At 35.9% G+C, this 20214-nt stretch overlaps 1 protein-coding gene across 1 annotated transcript in view; it reads right to left on the bottom strand.

Moving 5' to 3' along the window:
- Nucleotides 1-20214, bottom strand: part of LOC138698939 (uncharacterized) — a 263952-nt gene that overhangs the window by 43413 nt on the left and 200325 nt on the right. Inside the window, exons 9-10 of the mRNA XM_069825137.1 lie at nucleotides 18866-18970; nucleotides 13513-13665 (exon numbers count right to left, since the gene is read on the bottom strand). Coding sequence (XP_069681238.1) covers nucleotides 13513-13665; nucleotides 18866-18970 — 258 coding nt within the window. The remainder of the gene's footprint in view (nucleotides 1-13512; nucleotides 13666-18865; nucleotides 18971-20214) is intronic.

Below are 20214 nucleotides of genomic sequence, written 5' to 3'. Positions count from 1 at the left end.
TTCACCTAACTCCAGGATAACTGCCACTGCTCTCTTTCTTTCTTTCTTTCTTTCTTTCTTTCTTTCTTTTTTACTCGAGTTCCATTGTCAATTCAAAATCGCGGCGCAGGGGGTGCGGTTGAGAATTAAATATAAATTAATTCATGTGTTATTGCGAGGGTTGGGAAGATATATGTAAAAAATTAATTTCTACACGCGTAAAAATACATATTTTGTTGGAAATTTAAAAATGTAACAAATTAAAAGCTTGTTGTAATACTGTATATTAAATAAAGATAAATTGTTACTGGAGTTCCAGCGTGTATCATTCATTCGAGCGTGTTCTATCTATCACTTTGTCGTTGTCTTTTTGCCGAACTCCTTATCCTATTATTGTGGTAATATATCTTGTTTTTGCGCGTAATGACGACTTCGTTTATATTCCATTATCCGCTGACCGAAGAAATCCTGTTCACAGAGATCAATATTAAAAGCGAAAATACAAAATTTGTTGCCCTTTTGAGAACTGTGTGGACACTTTTCCAGAGACAGCACCTTCGACTTTTACCACACACTTCAAAATTGTTCGTGATCATATTGTCAACTGATAGAACTCAAGTCTTATAGCCTAATCCATATTACAATTTATACGTATGTACGATATATTTTACTAAAATTATTTTCACTTCCGTGATTATAAATGAAGCTATTTGAAGTAAATGCTTGCCAATTATATTATCACGGCTTTAAAAATTTACTTCCTTGAATCAATACGCCGCGTAGAAAATCGTGTTACATTTTTTTTCAGCGTAACGTAACTTAGGTGTAATTTTCTTTAAGTATGTAGGCGGTATAATGTAAAACATGTACCATGCAATTTAGGTGGCCAACACTGATTATAACTTTCTAAATTCCCATTTTGTTGGAATTCTAAATATGCCTCTTTGATTTATGTATTTAGTAGTAATAGATTATTAGTTCATAGATATCACTCTAGAAATTCGAGACCTAGCTAAATCGCTTTCTGCACCCAAAAACGGTAGATTAAGGGGGCTTATACTGTAAGACTCGTGAAAAAAGTTTGATATATGCTTACAGGGAAGATGTAACATATCCAGCAGGTGCTTTTTTAGTGCAGGACTCATTTTCCCGATAATTACATTTTTCGATACAAAAAACTTGATATCTCAAGAACCTTTTGATTTCATTCAAATTTTGTATATTTGTCATGTGTAATAATCGCTAGAGGATGGACCACAATGGTTAAATTTGAATGAAAATGAGCAATTTTCTAGTAAAAATACATTGGAAAAGAAACACATTTTTAATGCAAGTTTAAAAATCTATAAATTTAGTATTAAGTGAGCTCATTGAGGACCAGTTTTATATTATGATATCAGATTTAAGGAAGAAAATAGTAAATGATTATTATTTTCTCAGTTTAAGTTAAATCATGTTTTTTAAACACATATTTTTTTTTCTTGAAAAATTCAAACTTTCAAATATATTCATGGTTACTAGATGTATTATATATCAAATTGAAGCTAAAATAATGTAGAATAAGTGTGCAAAATTTGAAGAAAATACATGACGTGGTAGTCAAGTTATTTAATATTTTGTAAAAAGTGCAATGCTACTGTATGGAACCCCTTAATCTTATTTCGTCAAAATCGTCAGACCCGTTTTTCAAGATAAAATTTACAAATACACAAGAATTTCTCGTTCACTTTAACTCCCTAAATATGTTTTTCTAAAGTCGAGACTAGCTAAATCACTTTCTTGGGCCGTAAAAGGATGATAGATTTGCCCCTTTTTATCAAAACACTTAGGTCCATTTTCAAGATAAAATTTATGAACAGACAAGAATTGCTCGCTTAATAGTATTTGTCTTGCAACATTTTGTCTAATAAAATAATTTTCAGCAATAATCATTCAAATTAAGTAGTGTAGAAGTTGAGAAAAAATTAGTGTGCTAATATATTTTATACCCACTATATCATACAATTTAAAGGTGGCTGTTGGTACTGTATTTCAGTGCTGCTCTCGAAATAAAATCCGGTGGTACAGCCATCTACAGTACATGTTACCATTGAACCGTAATATTGTTTCAAAATTATTACCACTTGTAGCATAAAACAGCACATTTTAAATATTATGATGTTGAAAGTGATCAGGAAGAGGAAAAGGAATTGGTTGGGTCACTGGTTAAGAAGAAACTGCCTTCTGAAGGATGCACTGGAAGAAATAGTAAACGGGAGAAGAGTTCGGGGCAGATGATAGACGATATTAAGATGTATGGATCATATGCGGAGATTAAGAGGAAGGCAGAAAATAGGAAAGACTGGAGAATGCTGGGTTTGCAGTGAAAAACCTGCCCTTAGGCAGAACACTATGAATGAATGAATGAACTCGTATTTCGAAGCATCGGTTTTGGTGTATCCAACTGGCAAACGTAGCATTAGGCCTAACTTTACATGTAAGCCGCTGTAATGTATTTCAGTTCGAACTAAAGCCTGTAATAAATGTTGTCCTTTGCCAAGGCGATATCATATGCTGTTTCATGCTGCCTGGCGTAGTGATGACCCCACTTCATGAGAACTCCACCATATGTCCTTCTAGTGTGGGTTGAAAAATATTAAGATGTAGGCATATAATAAGGCCCGTAACACACAACGAGAAATATGTAATGCGTTTGTAGAACTATGGAAAATACTTTCCTTTAGCACCGAGTAACGCTCGAAATAAGGCATAGCTGAAATTGGTCGGGTAGCGATTTTTTGAAAACATAGCTACCCCCACCACTTGTATTTCCCGCCCCCACAGGTAACCTATCCGAATTGTAGCCTATAAAATTTATATTAGGTGAATACAGTTGAACAATTAATAGAAAGTCAGCTGTTCAAATTTATGTAATTTTATTTCTGTCAGCTCGTATCAAACTGCAGTCAGTATGGTATAATAAAATTCGTGTTTTAATTATCTATACAGAGATGTGTACCGACATATTTGCCGCTATAGTGTGAAGACCAAAGCATTGCTAGCTGTCTCCATACGTATTACATAGTTGTCGATGTAGTGTGTTACGGGCCTAAATTAAAAAAAAAAAGTTATATGATAGAAATCAATCAATAGACGAAAATATTATATTGGTTTAGCTCAATTAATACTTTCAACAACTAAAATATATTGAGTCCCAGCGAACAAACCCGACGAAGGGTCTTGAGTTCGAGGAAACAAGCAGCGGAGGAAGTGAGGAGAGAAGGGACTGTCACTAATCGGCCGACAGAAACACCGAGAACATTTGCTGGAACTGTATTGCAATAATATAATATTCATATCTGAGTCTCAAATTTATTTTACAATAATTGAGAGTGAAAAAGTGAAGATATCAGTCGTAGTGCCTGCGAGTTTAAGGCACAGTTTTGACATTGTGTGGTTGTAGTCCAGTAGTGACCAAAACTCGAGCTGCAGTGATTACATGCGACAGACAGCCTATGAAGTAAGGAGACGGAGGAAAGGTACTTGGCATGAAAACTACAACTAGTGGTGGTTCCTGTACTAACATTTTGATCAATCCCACGGACAAAAATCTCAAGCTTTGCTGTATCAGTAATGTCAATGCTCTCATCAAGAGCCAGTGAATAATATATGATTTTTCTTGCTTCTTTTTTAATCTTCCTCTTGAATATAATCAGGAATTTTCTAAATTCTTCTCTCGATACTTGGTCGAGAAATTCGTAGTTTTTCAAAATTAAAAACTTCTTATGGACAAGTTATTTAAGCTATATTAATCATTACTCTTTTGAGAAATTCTGTTCTATTAAAATGCTTTAGAGCACGAGATATTTCAAACCCCATTAGGTAGCTGACTTCCTTACATTTATTTATCTCATCTTTCTCTTCCTGACTATGATTTAAGGCATTTCAATTCCTGGCGTTTAACAGTTAGTTGGCACATAATATTGAATCTGTTTTTCTATAATATTATTATTATATAAATAACTAATAAATAGTTACCCTCATCTAAAGATTAAGAGGATTAAAACTGAGATAAAACCTAATAATTTTATCCTTCTAGGGAGAAGATCTAAAAATATCAATATTCATGCACGTACAGAAGAATTATTATACTTAGTGGTCAGTAATAATAATAATAATAATAATAATAATAATAATAATAATAATAATAATAATAATAATACATTATTCAGCGTGGCAATTAATGTTTCTATATACTTCTAATTGAACCGTTGAGCAAAGTAAACATATTACATTTTGTCCGACAGAACAACAAAAAAGTTCTCCTCATTCTTTACGAAACCACCTCTTACTGCTTGTAGAGACCGAGTTTGTAGAGCGACATGATACCGCCACTGCTTGCCTTCAGTACATGAATGAAACACACAGCAATGTACAGGAAACTCCTCGTACCCGTTTGATTACACGATGTAATCACGACACCCGCTTTGGTCACCGCTGCCGTAGTCAGTTCGAATCTGGTCTCTAGTATATTTGCCATTATTTTTATATTCTGTCCTGTTTTAGAGATTTCTGCTGTTTGACTCACGGAACGAGAGTTCTGCCCCATGTACAAGGTTTAAATTACGATATAATGTGTTTCTTTCTTTCTTTTTTATTTCTTTTTTTTTTTTTTTGGCGAAACTTACTAAATAGAGAGGGAGAGAAGGTTATAAAGGAATAATGAAAATTGTTGTGAAAAAGTTTTGTGGAAGTCTGTAGGCAGTGCCTTTACGAGTATCAGAATTATTGATTATGCAGTACAGTACTGTCTTCAGTTTCTTGTAGTTTTTACTGTAAGGATTTATAACACAATTCGATCTTCACGTTAAAGATGTGCAGTGAAACAGCTAGTGCCACAGTACTAAAAATTAAGAAATAATTTTTATTTCTTTCAATAGCATTTAATTAAACGAGACTAGTATATGCATCTGAAGTCTGACTAGTGTAATATGTAGCTAGTCGGCGATGTATACAATGGAGGGGAAAGAAACTGGCCGCCATCCTACCCCATTATCTCCTGGCCTAGTTGCCTCATAAGTGGTGCCTTCGTGGTATCACTTGTGGGGTTCAGACCTGTTTTCGGACAACTGACTAAACAATAACAAGACTAGTATTTCCAACATTAAGTTAAGTAAAAACGACAGCACATTACGTTGAGTAGCGTTTGTTTGAAAAGTGAATATTTTAGCTGTGTTTATGAACTGTGCCTAACACAACTATTGTTTCATATATGAAAGGTTCAGAGCCATAGTGGGCCAAGCGCCATTTATTTAAAACGGAGAAAGCAAGGGTTAAAGTTAAGTGAATACCATAGTTTAATGAAGATTGACATATCATTTAGTTTGAATGTGTATACATATTTTATATTACTTGCTATGTGTTTCTATTGAATTATGGTGATAACTTCATTTTAACCCTTGTTTTCTACGGTTTTAATAAATGGCGCTTGGCCCACTATGGTTCTGAACCCTTCATATATTCCATAGAAATAAATTTACCCACATTGAAATCGAATGAGATATTTATAAACCCAAAAGATACAGAAGGTTTTTCTTTATTATGCACTTTACAATTACATTCAATTTACACTTTTAAGACAGATTACTAATTATAAAGTTACAAACAATCAAATCTCATTAAATATCAGTCACGGCCTATATAGAATGTTGAAAAAATCAAATGAAAATGTCCTATTGCGAAGTCATATTGAAACTGTTTCATGTTTATAATAACTAAGACAACATTTCATAGACAAAAATTGCTTTTTTCCATTATTTACAGTATATGTAAAGAGAGATGTGTTTATTCGTTCATAGCAACCTAAACAATGACTTTAATGCAAAAGTAAATAAAATTTGTTTTATTCGCTGCTGATATTTTATTCACTCCTAGAAATGCATTTAAAATGTAAAATAATTAAACACACAATGAAACCAACACTACTTCTTTAACATTGAGTAGTAAGACCACAAGCAAGAACTCTTATATTTTTTCAATTTTTCCAAAAGGTACGCCATCAAGCGGTGTGCTAAGATTATTTGAAATCAAACAACCATAAATTGCTCAAATGTTTCACGCAATTATAGGGATTCTACTAATCTCCTGCTATCTTTTTAAAGTAATTCTAGAAAAAAAAACTTTCATTTTATTTAGAAGATTTGTCTACGGAATTGAGTAAAACCATTAAATATGTGTACGTCTCGTTCAGTACCTGAAAGAGAAATGAAAACGCGTATTAATTTCTTAATTTTCTAAATTATTATACAGGATGGAAGAGAACCTATTATATTAATTCACAGAGGCGATAGATTAAGTCAATGCAGACAAGTTTACTCAAATATGTTTTTTGATACGTTCAATAGTTTTGAAAATACGAAAGGAATATGTTGCAACGCTGCAGAGAGTAGGCCTAGCAGTGTTCCTTGAGGTCATTGCTTCGCAGTGAGGGTGAGTGTAACTCCAATCCGCAAGACTTGCGAGAGGAGAATGTAAAAAAAACGTCTCATCAGATACGTAGCACTTAACACATTACTTAACATACTGTGTACTTCATTTATTTTATAAATTAATTCATTATTAATTTCTTCAAAGGTAACTTAATTGAGACTGAGTTACAGAATTTATATTTGTAATAATGTTATTTTGAGTTTACATCAAATGTAACGGAATCTTTCATAAAAAAAAATCACAGAAACCAGTTGACAATTTCGAAAGAAAGGTCTTAAGGAGGATATTTGGACCAGTGGTAAGGGAAGGAAAATGGAGAATCCGATATAATCATGAATTATACACCTTATACAACGATATAGCTTTGTCAACTTCTTATACGGGTCAGGAGACTGCAATGGGCAGGACATATACAGGTTGATTCAGACCACCCGTAACAGTAATTTATTTCGGAAACTAATGCATTAAAATTTTCGATACAAAATATTTAGTACTAAACCACATGTGAACTTTCACTTGAGCTTAATTTCATCAATCAGCTCTAACAGGAAGTAGGGTCAGTGGCGCATCACTTTAAAATTTCAAATGGGAGTATGGGTCAAATAGGGTACCATTTGATAGAGCTCTTCAAAACAAATAACTTTCATAGGAAACGTTTTTATTAATTCCTATTCTTTCAATGAGAAACGTATGAAAAGGCAATAGATGATTCGGACCACACGTAAGTCATATATTTCGGAATCTAGTGCATTAAAATTTTCGAGACAAAAATATTTATTACTAAATCACATGTAAACTTTCACTTGATCTTGATTTCATTAATCAGCTCTAACAGGAAGTAGGGTCAGTGGCGTATCACTTTAAAATTTCAAATGGGAGTCCAGGTCAAATAAGGTACCATTTGACAGAGCTCTTCAAAAAAAAAAAAAAAAAAAAAAAACAACTTTCACAGGAAACGTTTTTACCAATTCCTAGTCTTTCAATGAGAAAACGTACAAAAAGATAATGCCATCAATATTGAGAAATGTTAAAAGATGAAAATTTAACAAGACAATTAATGTTGACATTATACTAAAAGACTGGACAATTCCATTAATATTTATAAATGTTCAAACTGTCTGCCGTTCTGAGCAGCACACACCCGTACTCTTCTTCTAACACTGTCAGTGACTCGTAACACTTCGGCGTGGTCAAGTGTCTGACAGGTCTCCCGGATTCGCTGTTTTATATCATCTCTTATTGTGGGACAGTCTTGATAAACGATGTTTTCTAACCGTCCCCAAAAATAGAGTTAATCGTCTGGTAAAATCTGTCGGTTTCATCGCCGTATTCTTTGCACAGATGAAGCGACATTCAAGAGCAATGGTAATGTCAATAGCCATAATGGTCACTACTGGTCTCAAGTCAGTCCTCTCTGGCTGAGAGAGGTGGACAACCAGCATAGGTGGAGTGTCAATGTCTGGTGTGGCATCTTCGGACACCGAATAATTGGACCTTATTTTTTTGAAGGTATTCTGAATAGTGTCATGTACGCTGACTTATTAAAGAACATCCTCAACCAACTTTTGGAAGACGTATCACTGGCAACACAAGTAGTAATGTGCCTTCAGCAGGATGATTGCCCAACTCATTTCTCTTTGGTGGCACGTGATACAGCCAATCAGCTCTCCGCTGGAAGATGGATTGGGAGATGCGGTTCTGTGGCATGTCCAGCACTATCTCCTCACTTGAATCCTTTGGATTTCTATTCTTGGGAACGGTTAAAAACATTGTTTATCAAGACTGTCCCACAATAAGAGATGACACAAAACAGTGAATCCGGGAAACCTGCCAGTCACTTGACCACGCCGAAGTGTTACGAGTCACTGAGTGTTAGAAGAAGAGTACGGGTGTGTGCTGCTCAGAATGGCAGACAGTTTGAACATTTATAAATATTAATGGAATTGTCCAGTCTTTCAGTAAAATGTCAACATTAATTGTCTTGTTTACATTTTCGTCTTTTAACATTTCTCAATATTGATGGCATTATCTTTTTGTACGTTTTCTCATTGAAAGAGTAGGAATTGGTAAAAACGTTTCCTATGAAAGCTATTTGTTTTGAAGAGCTCTATCAAATGGTACCTTATTTGAACTGGACTCCCATTTGAAATTTTAAAGTGATACGCCACTGACCCTACTTCCTGTTAGATCTGATTGATGAAAGTAAGCTCAAGTGAAAGTTCACATGTGCTTTAGTAATAAATATTTTTGTATCGAACATTTTAATGCACTAGTTTCCGAAATAAATGACTGTTACGGGTGGTCTGAATCACCCTGTAGTCAGGATGGATAAGGGAAGGATACCAAGGAGAACTTTAGAGGGGCAATATGGAGGAAAAGTACCTGTTGGAAGCCCGCGGAATAGATGGGAGGATATGGTTCGAGAAGATACTACCAGTTTGCTGCGATTGCGGAACTGAAGGTGGCAGCAAGGGATAGAGAAGAATGGAAAGGAAGAATTGGGGAGGCCATGGCTCGAAAACGGGCCGAAGAGCCATAGATAGAAAGATAGTAAAGGAATCTTTCATGGAAATAGTTTTTTGTTTTATAAGAATGTACATTCTTTACTATTTTGTAAGTACATAAAAGCAAAGAAATCAACAGATACTGTGAATGTTAAATAAGTTTCATGGTATTAAATTTATAGAGTTACGTATCTGATGAGACGTTTTTGTTTACATTCTCCTCTCGTAAGTCTTGCGGAGTGGATGATTGGAGTTACAATCACCCTCCACTGCGGAGTAATGACCTCAAGAAAAACTGCTACTCTTTGCAGCGTTGCAACGCGTTACATTTCGTATTCTCAAAACTATTGGACGTATAAAAAAAACTTGACAAAACTTGTTCGGAATGACTTGATCTATCATCTGTGAATTAATGTAATAGGTTCCTTTCCACACTGTATAATCGTAATATAATTATTTTCGTGGACAGCAGACATAAGACACTTATTAAAACTATGTGTGAGGAAATATACGCAGAATATCTTTCATACTCTGGACATGGGAAACTCAACGAAATAAAGGAAAAACAGTATGACTTTTTTATTAGGAAAATAACAATAATGAAGTTTATGTGTCATGATTTTAGCACAGGATTAAAGAAAAAAAAACTTTCCTGAAGGAAATTAATCTTATTTATAGTCAGTTAGTAGCTATAATCTCCGTCGCGAATATAATAGCTATATGAAAAACATTAACCTTCAGTCTAGAACAGTCTTTAAAAATTAATTTAAAACATTTGAATAAGTAATCTTATCGTAATTAACTGTGTGGTCCTTACGTTAAGTTCTACATTTCAGATATCTATCAAATGGTCCAGAAAGCTGCATTATACTCGTATTTGTCAATAGAGCCACACGTAGAATTTCGATTTCCGGTACCGGTAGCTCAAGAAGTTTATCTTCCCCATAATTTTCAAAACGGCGGTAGGTCCGTATTTAAATTTAATTAAATTTCGGGAGGAGAACATTACGACTCAGCACTGCGACTTAAAAGATCTATTGCGTTAGCCCTCGACTTGGGCGCATTCCCAACTCATACCTGCTGCTACACTAAGGTTGACTGAGTATCCCCACACGTCCGTGAGTCGCTGCTAGGCGTTCAGGGAGTGCCATGAAATGATGAAGGAATGAGAATCGGAGACAAGGATGTAGATGCCAAATATGAGGAAACGGGAGAACCTGTAGAAAACCACAACTGCTATCTCGTCCTCCACAGGTACCACTATGGATTCTTCACTGGATGTTTCACACCATAAATCCCGGACAAGATCGGGAATCGAACCAGAACCACCTGCATGACAGACCCAAGGTTTGCCTACTCAGTTATAGATTTATGTTAAATTAATATAGTTCTGCTTTCTTCTGGTAAAGACTAGCGACCGAGTAACGACAGTGCGTAGTGGTAGAATTTTTATTTCGACCTAGTAAATTATTACGTTGAAAACAATAATAAGACTGTACTTTGTTTCACTGAAAATAAATTATGAACAATATATTTTAAGACAATAATATGTTTTATTTGGTTAATGTTTTTAATCAAATTTAGCTTTAATATGTGTCGATACAGACGGAGGTCTAAATCCCAAGAGAACAGTTTCTGGAAGACATTCCAGGTTTGTTATAGTTTAGTTCGGCAATTGGTTATTTAAATACATAGCATGATGCTATCTATACGATAATGAAACAAGAGTATAATACTAATGATAACTGAAACCGAAACATCCCATAAATCTATTCCAGAGCAGATCTTCCATCAAAATGTAACATGATATAAACGAATTTGTCCTAAAACACTTCCAGACTTGGTATGCATATCTGGCATAAAAACTCTTTTCCTACAATTATTGTTTACTTCATTTCACAATAAATACAACAAAAAACATACCAGATTATTCTGCCATATAGCGTCCATTATTCTCAATTTCTTTCACCAAATCTCTCAATCATCATCCATATTCGTAGACGATAATAATATTTCGATTTAGAAAGGAAAAACTCTCGAGAGAGCTTTCAACTTTTGCAACTTCCAGTCCTTGTAGAAATATTGTGAAAGACTTCAACAACCATAGGAGGATAGCACTGCGTCTGGTATATACAGTGTACTGAAAAATTTTCTCTAGATATTTTAATGTAGCTTACTTGTATCTAAAAATTTGCCTCAATCTTTTCACATATGTTCAATCAGTGTATTGAAGGCATGCATGCCTTCTACAGGTATTGATCCAAGACGGATAGCGACGCTTCAAAACTTCGTGTGGCGTCAATTTCACGGCTATGCAAGTTCGAAATGCACAAAACCCTCGTAATTCTACCAAAGGAATAAACATCACCATAAAAATCTTCCATTATGGCGACCCGTGTTCTATCCCGGCTGAGTTATGAAAGAATTTGTGGTGGACAAAGCAGACGCAAGGTGTTTTTCTCGGGGTTCTCCCGTTTCTCCTCATCATTATCATCATCATTCCATCAATTCTCCACAATCGCCCTCACTCTGCGAGATCCCGAGTCATGCCTTCAAAATAAATAAAAAAAAGTTGAAAGATGCATGCAGAAAGATTCACTCTTCATTGCAGATCAGAATCCGCTTTTAGCACCGGTTGGCTATAAGATTCTCTATGGGTCTGTACTCTCCCAATTCGTACGGACCTACTGCAGGGTTGTTTCCGATCTCTGACAACGAATTTGAATGACATCATGTGCGTCAGGAGTCACACCATAGCTTAACTATGGCGCGAGGTGACAGACCAGTAGCGAGTGATCTCATAGTCAGAGTGCACGGCAACTCACAGCAGAAATTCCCAAGAAAATCGAGCCTTTTTGGGAGAGGTACATAACAACCCTTAACGATGCCAAGTATAGTTAAGTGAAAATAAAAGAAGCCTGCAATAAACGAGATTTCGTTATTTCTAAGCAAGGCATCTTCTATTTACTTAATAAGACTGGTAAAGCTCGAATGGAATTAATTTGTATCATCTATCATCTCGTGGGGTGCGGCGACTTGTGATGGGGGATGGATTTGCTTGCTTTTTCCACTCTGGAATTAATCCCATCCGAGCTTAGCCAGTCTTATTAGGTACACACAAGATGCCTTTCTTGGAAATAACGAAACCACGTTTTTTGCAGGCTCCATGATTTTCACGTAACTGTACTTGGCATCGGAAAGGATTGTTATGTGCACTTCCCAAAAAGGCTCGATTTTCTTGGGCATTGCTACTGTGATACACCGTGCACTCTGATTATGAAATCACTCACTACTGGTCTGTCACCTCTCGCTGCAATTCGGCTGTCGGTGTGATTCCTGACGCAGATGACGTCATTCAAATTCGTTATCAGAGATCGGAAACAACCCTGTAGTCGCCATTTTGGCACTATTCCTAGTTGATGGAGATGATGACTGTCTCTTCTTAGAAGGACCAAGACTATATTGCCAATCAATCACGAGTACTGGCGAATAGATGTAATAATGCGTCATTTTTCATAACAGAAGATAGTTCTCATCGAGATTTAACTTCAAGATTTATTCACCCATTATTGAATAGCCTGAAGCAGTTTAAAATCCTAGTACTGACCATTCCTTCAGCTTCTACTTCGCATAGCCCTTCAGTTTCTGTGTTTCCACCATGTTCTCCCTTCAGAACTAAAGACAGTATTTACTTTGTGACTGTGCTTCATGTTTCATTTCTGAATTGTGACTGAATTCTATAATGATTCCTTGTGATTATCTACTTAGGTTCATATAAGTAGCAAGACATATCCATTGCAATCGAGAAAAAAACGCGTTTTCTGGAAGGTTTAATGTAACAAAGAACCTGTAAAGATTCATCTAATACAAATTATTATGCTAAAATCATTGTAGGAATCAACAAGTGTTTTCATATTTTCGAGCCGTGATTGATCTAATCAGTCATACAGAAAAAATACTGGAACTTTTTACAGTTTATAATAAATGCAAATATTAATGGTGACTATATGAAAAAAGCTACTGGCTTACTGCCTATTGTCAAATCCAAAGAATTTCGATTTTGTTTCAGTCACACCACCACCACCACCACCACCACCATATACACCTGACGTCTAGAATTACATCCTATTCCTTCACTCTGATTTCGTCTGCGAGACCTGGTGACTGTTATAGAACATTCTAAGCCTAAAGAGGTTCTGTACTAGGAAATTTCTGGCTTGACATGGATCTCATCAACAGTACTTCGATTTCGAGCATCCTCAAGTTCGTTCAGAATCTTGGACGACTTGAGTGATGTTCAAGTCTCCGAGGAAATGTTAATGAGGTTGCAAGTTAGGCTCACTCGTTTGGCTTAACTGTGTGTGGGTTAGTTTCATCCTGCACCCCGAGGAATTCACCTCATCATAAAGGATCATTATACACAGCAGATCGTACCACAGTGCTGAAGAACATTCCCTTAAAAAAGAATCTTAAGCGGGATTCGAACCCACGACGATGGCTTCCGCGTATTACAAGTATTGCAAAATGAAATGTAAAATATAGGATTGCTAAATCATCGTACCGCCATGACAGTACGCTGGTACACGGGGATGATCTTGCCAGCCGTGAGCTTGAAATCCTTGGTGACTGACAACATGAAGACCAGGGACCGCTGAAATGAAACGGGCGCCCCTACCCACTCGCAGTTCCAGACCGCGTCCTTCACTCTGCCGGACTGCAAGTAAACCACAAAGTACATCTGCCGGGTTGCATATTTTAGCCTAATCATGCAGAAAATTCCTTCCTTCAAATAACTACTTAGTACATGCTAGCTATTAGTTATGTAAACATCTTATATTAAATGTATACCGGTACTGTATAAGTTACAAATTGAAACAAATAACATTATAAATGTTTAAATGAGACAAAAAGACAAAACAGAACAGTGTCTTAGTTATCAAAATGTTCTGGTTCTATTATATTACCTATAGTTATATAAATTTAAAAAAATTCTCAAATAAATTTGCATTTCTAAGAAACATAAAACATAACGTTAATATCTTTTTACTTGAGATTGCACACTTGATCTCAAACATATGAAAAGAAAATTCCTAGCCTTTTAACAAGGGCCTAGTAATTAAATAAAGACTGGAGAACGGATTATTATACACTGAAAGGTAGAGATGATGTTTATACATATATAACAGTTGCCAAAGTAGATACAAGTTCAGTCAGGTATAAACAACTGTGGCGATTCAAGGCTGCTTGACTTCGGGACTTCGGGAGTGTTCAATATCGAGTCTCGGAACACTCACAACCAGTCTTTACGTCACAACCAGTCTTTACGTAATACAACATTGTCGTGCGGATTTTCGGCTTTGCGGGCGCTGTTAGTCTCGCTTTCTCGATCGTTGTTCATCTCTACTAAGTATGTATCTTCAACGAAACATTTCTATATACAGAGTGGAAGGTAACCACTGCACCAAAATGGAGCTGATAATAGATGATGAGAAGTTTCCTTTTCTGACATTCACTGTTTTAGAGGAAATCGTTATGTTTCTATGAAACATTTGGCAACATCACGGCTATTGCAATAACTTTAGCAAGCGCCGCCACCTATCCCTTACCTCCCACTCCCCTCTGCTGTACTGAGTCACACGCACGCCACACTGCGCTACGTTGCAATATTTATTTTAACGATTTTCGCAATTATTCAATTTAAATTCATGGCTAAACAGTTTCATTTGAAAAAAAAGACTCAAAACTCGAACTATTCAGATTATTTTTATCTATCTGCTTGTATAGCAATCAGCCATATCTCTCAGGCTGTTACCGCAATAGAGCGCTGCAAACATTAGGCAAATACTATTTTTTTCTGCTTAACGGTGCTTCATCGAAGGAAAAGTGTAATAATAGTTTTGTATTTGGGTTACGATCTGATTTTGTGAAAAATTCACTCGTTACTCCCTAATTTCGCATTGATTCTTTGATGTTTCATTGCTGATCATTTATTAATTTGGAACAAAAAAAAAAATAGAAACGAATGCATTGTATTGCCATTGGATTGTCATTTAACGGGTATCATAACAGAATTCTAGGGCTGCTTGCTGATGACTCAGCTTTATGATGACACCGTTCAAGCTCGTAGCATCCATTACCGAACTTCAAAGACAACTAACAGAAACCATAAATACATAAATGGCGTATTAAGTACAATACTAAAAACCAGGCCATCAGGTTCAGTAGGGAAGAAAATTCTTAAGTTATGATAATTACACACAACTCATCATCTACGGACCACCACTCGAGTGGGTGACTTCAGTGAAATAGACTATCTGGGAGCCATGCTAGACAGAATCATAGACAAATGATATAGAAAGACCTCTAACTCAATGTATACTTTCAAGAAACTATTGAAGCGAAGTTGACGCCAAGTCAAGAGTGGCAAAAATCGGAACTACATCTCATGTTACACAGTCCGATCGGTATAACAGATATCAATTATGCAAATAACATTATCTACGATTTACTATCTCTGATTGAGGTTCTGGCTGATATGTATCTCTATTATCAGGCAGTACTTCTCACTTGACGATATGTGTCAGAGGAAGAACAATTGTTTGTATGCATCTGAAGCCTAATTAGTGAAATATGTACCTAATCGGCGATGTATGCATTGGAGGGGGAAAGGAACTGGCCACCCTACTCATTATCTTCTGGCCTAGTTGCCTCATGAGTGATACCGTATTGGTGTTACTTATGAGGTTCAAACCTGTCTTCGGACAGTTGACTAAACAACAATTCCCCGAAGGAGCATAATGGCTTATAAGTTTAAATAAAATGTTTAACCAAAATATGCATTTGGTGTGACGTGGATATGAATATAAGGTTAAACATTAAACTGAAAACCATCAACAACACATTCCTTCTCTTACCCGATAGGCTTATCTTCACATCAACTGACTGTGTATTTAATATTTAAACGTAACAGGTTAGCCAACATCTAATCACTGAACAACTGAACAAATGTGGCTAATATAGCTACTTTGTCTAGGACTGGAATTTAAATCGATATTCAAAAAGACGATTTTATATTAAATAATAATATCAATGTTAAACCTGACAAATTCTGTAAATAATGAGTATTCATAATATCTGTTTAAAATTATCACACTGGCAACATTTATAACCTATCTCGTCCCATCATCCCCATTGGAACACAACTACCACACTCCGACCCAATGCGGCAAACTTAGGAACTTCTCTGAGGATGAAACTTTCATCATAAAAGTTAAACACCCTGGACAGAAGGCTAATTTTTTTGTCGTTCATCAACGATAAATTACCAAAAGCTCATGCTAGTACTGTGCAATTATTCTATCTGAAATAGAATCTTTAACTAAATATAAAAGTAGGCATAACGCGATATAAAAGCCTAATTAGACCAATTTTGACATGTGCTTATCCCGCTTGGGGTACACCCGCAGAAATAATCTACAATTCAAGTTTTTCAGAAAAGAATTGTATAACTAATATCAGGTCTACCTTATGTTACACCCTGAGATTAATTCATAGAGAACTTAAAATTTGGACTGTAAGGGGGTTCATACGCAACTTTGCATTGCGAACATACAGCAGAAGTTACACTACTAAAAGCATCCTAATCTGTAGTCTAGGGAATTATACTCTGCGTTTGATAGGCTAAGCATAAACGGCCAAACAGTACCTTGCACTTAATAACAGGGAATGTCCTTGAACACTTCTAGATTCAGTAGACGAACTGGCGCGCAGCGGGTCTATTAATCTATTAGTCCCCCTTTAGGGAAGAGCACGGACTGGGACTGTCCTCGCACGCAGGCCGCTCGGGTGGGCCCATTATACTACCCGGAATTGAATGGTGTGAATATCTTAAGATCCCCCTTGCTATAGATCCCCCTGCGTGCATCCTTCTCCCTACAGCCTACATAATCCCTTTTATTTTTCCACATAGACCTCTCCACGGTCTCTCAACCCCGGTCCTACGAGTTACCATGAATCCAGTGGAGAGCCCACAGTGCATAGCGCTACCACCAATAACGAATGACCACATATCCTTGGGGTCCAATTTCGGAGGCGGCTCGCAGCCTATTCTACATCGGAGCAAGCTCGAAACCTGGGAAAGAAACGGAGATGATGATGATGATGATGATGATGATGATGATGATGATGAGGAGGAGGAGGAGGAGGAGGAAATAATTATGATGGCGAAATGAATCCGAGATCCAACGTCGAAAGCTACCCAGCAATTCTGCTTCGATTCGTTGAGGGAACTTGTCCCAACCAGGATTTGAATCCAGATCCTCTCGTTTGACGGTCAGACGTTACTCCACACCGGTGGAAACGCGGCAGGTCAATAAGATTACAGTACTAAGTATGCTAGTGCATTATGACAGTGTGATGCGGGTCATGTAGCGTACTTGAATTAATCATATTATTTTTACCGTCGCAAAAATCTATTGTGAATTGTATTTTATTTTAGTAAAGTGAGAAATAATTCCTCATGGACGCAGATTTGTTGGGTTTCGAAATAAATCAATTGGCTTTTTTGGACAACAACTTACTCATCCTGCTCATTGTTTGTCCCGTAGTTTCCCTGGGCGCTAAGACAAATGTCGGTATGAAACCCAAAATACTCGTAAATGGATGACAGACCTGATCCGTTTCCACCAAATTCCTCCCCTACTCTTCTTACCTTATTTTTCTAAATTATTGATGTCCACGTCCTTCATTTGAATCGCTTTCTTCAGGAATTGCCTTCGCCAATGATATTGATGTGTACTGAGCGGCCTAACCTCTACAGGCTCTTGCGTATGCTCACAATGTAAAATTAAAAGTATTGTCAATTTTAAACACTACTGTTATACAGTAAATTCAGAAGGTGCTTAACATATAATATAACCAAAAGTCTTAAATAAACTAGCCTGCCAAAAAAAAAAACTTAAATAAACTGTCTTCTCTCTCATACGAGTAATAAAACATACATTTTTAATAGGGAAAATAAATATGTTTTTAGTTCACACAGTTAACGGCTACAGCAGCTGGCTAACTGGTTCTAATAAGTGCACTGATTCTATAATTGAACAGAGTTACGCAATAATAGACCAACTGACAATTTGAAAAAAATTAGATATTTGCACAAATCTGTTGATGGCAGGCTAATTTAACTCGGAAACAATCAAGAATGCGATATCTGAATTTTGCTACTATTTATAAGCAAAAATTCGTTTATTGCATAAAATTCAATTATTTATTTTGCTTTCAAATATATTAATTCAACTGCTTGTCTCTATTAAAAATAGGTTAGCCTTTTTTGGTATTATTTGTGTTATTTTTTGTAATAGTATGAATATTATAATACTTCTTGCTTAAATGTTTCATAAAAACAGATTTATTTCCATGGCGAATTCTCGCTACAGGTTTTTGGCGCTTGATCTCTTATTGCGTAACTCCGTCCAATTAACATGAAGGAGATGAAGGTGATAATGCCAGCGAAATGAGTCCAAGGTCCAACGCCGAATGTTACCCAACATTTGCTCTTAATAATTTGAGGAAAAACCTCGCAAAAACCTCAACCAGATAACTTGTCCCGACCAGGATTTGAACCCAAGCCCAAGTCCGCTCGTTTCATGATCAGACATATTAACCGTTATTTACAACGCTGGACGCCGGAGTTTATTACCTACTAATATACTGGATAAGAAGTTTATTTCAACGTGAAATTCTGCCATTCCTTTCCAGGTGCTTTACATTCTGAGACGACGTTCAAAATTGTTCACACACTTTTTCTTAATACTAGCCGTTTTAAATCGGCTGAACAATATGAGCAGAATATTGAGAAAGTAGGATATTCAAGTTACAATGTACTGTTTATTTTTAACTATCGCTTAATACCATACCTCCAACGTAAGCTCTGTACCGAACCAGCAAACTGCTTGTAACTGAAATAGCAATGCGAAGGTAATGATGCAGATTTGGATTATTTCGACAAACTGCCCCTGTATCTGGAAAAAAAAGAAAAGAATAAAATAAAATTAACTGTATACATACTGCCATAGTGTATGCTACAATAAATAAAAGTATGTGAACTTTGGCATTGGGTATTAAATGAGTTATTACTTTCAACATAAAGTTACTTTGTGTATATATATATATATATATATATATATATATATATATATATATATATATATATATATATATATATATATAAGGTTGCCACTAAACGCAAAATTTAGTACACAGCAAGAAATACTATTTCGTGCGACTCTGTATCAAGTGAATTGTACGCAACCACTATGTAACATATTTTTTAGACAGCCATTTTTTAAAAGACAGTTCTCTTAACGCTAGGCAAGCAGGTTAAAAATTTACTATTATACAATAGCGTGTGGAAAGTACTTTTAACACTAGTGCGATAAATATTTTTAATATTAACTTTCAACTGTTTACGCCGACTGTCAATAAACTGTTTTCCTTCAGGAGTCACACGCCAACAATTACAATCGATCAGTAAAGCGATTGAACAAAGGCAGGTCTATGTACTTTAAAAATGACTGTTTCTGATTAAGAAACTTACACAAATTAAATACATACGTAAGTGATCTGCCCCAGGACAGGTCTTCACTGCAAAATTCAGCATTCTAAGTGTTATTATTTCGACAACTATTTTATTGATAAGTTAACCATACCTTCAATAATATAATACATTTGTCAGAATTTAAGCCTACTCTTAGGCATAGTATGGAAGGTCAGTAATTTTAGAATAGTAATGCAAGTTCTAAAATAGCTTATTAACTCATAATTGTTAGTCCACTAAAATACCAGGGAGTCCGGCAAACGCTTGAATAAGTGCATATTGGGATGCCTACAAGCAAAAAATCTTCACAAGCAGATATATGGATAGCAACTCTTTCAAAATTCGCAAGCTTGCATTGACTACTGAAAAAGAATGTAGCCTATAATATGCAATGTCCTGCCGTCAGAGTAATTGAGTCAGCCTTTCTCCAGTGCAATCTTGAGAATAATGGAGGAATGATTACATTTGATACAACCATACTGACAGAGTGAACTACTCGTATTTCCGCATTCGTAGGTAATAATTGGACGGAGATACGCAATAATAGACCAACCGACAATTTGACAAAAATGAGAAATTTGCACAAATCTGTTGATGGCAGGCTAATTTAACTCGGAAAAAAAAAAAATTTTTAAATGCAATATCTGAATTTTGCAGCTATTTATAAGC

The sequence above is a fragment of the Periplaneta americana genome, chromosome 4 (assembly GCF_040183065.1).
Source record: "Periplaneta americana isolate PAMFEO1 chromosome 4, P.americana_PAMFEO1_priV1, whole genome shotgun sequence".
NCBI classification, from domain to species: domain Eukaryota; kingdom Metazoa; phylum Arthropoda; class Insecta; order Blattodea; family Blattidae; genus Periplaneta; species Periplaneta americana.
Note: the sequence above shows the minus strand (reverse complement) of the source record. Positions and strands in the feature narration are given on the sequence as shown.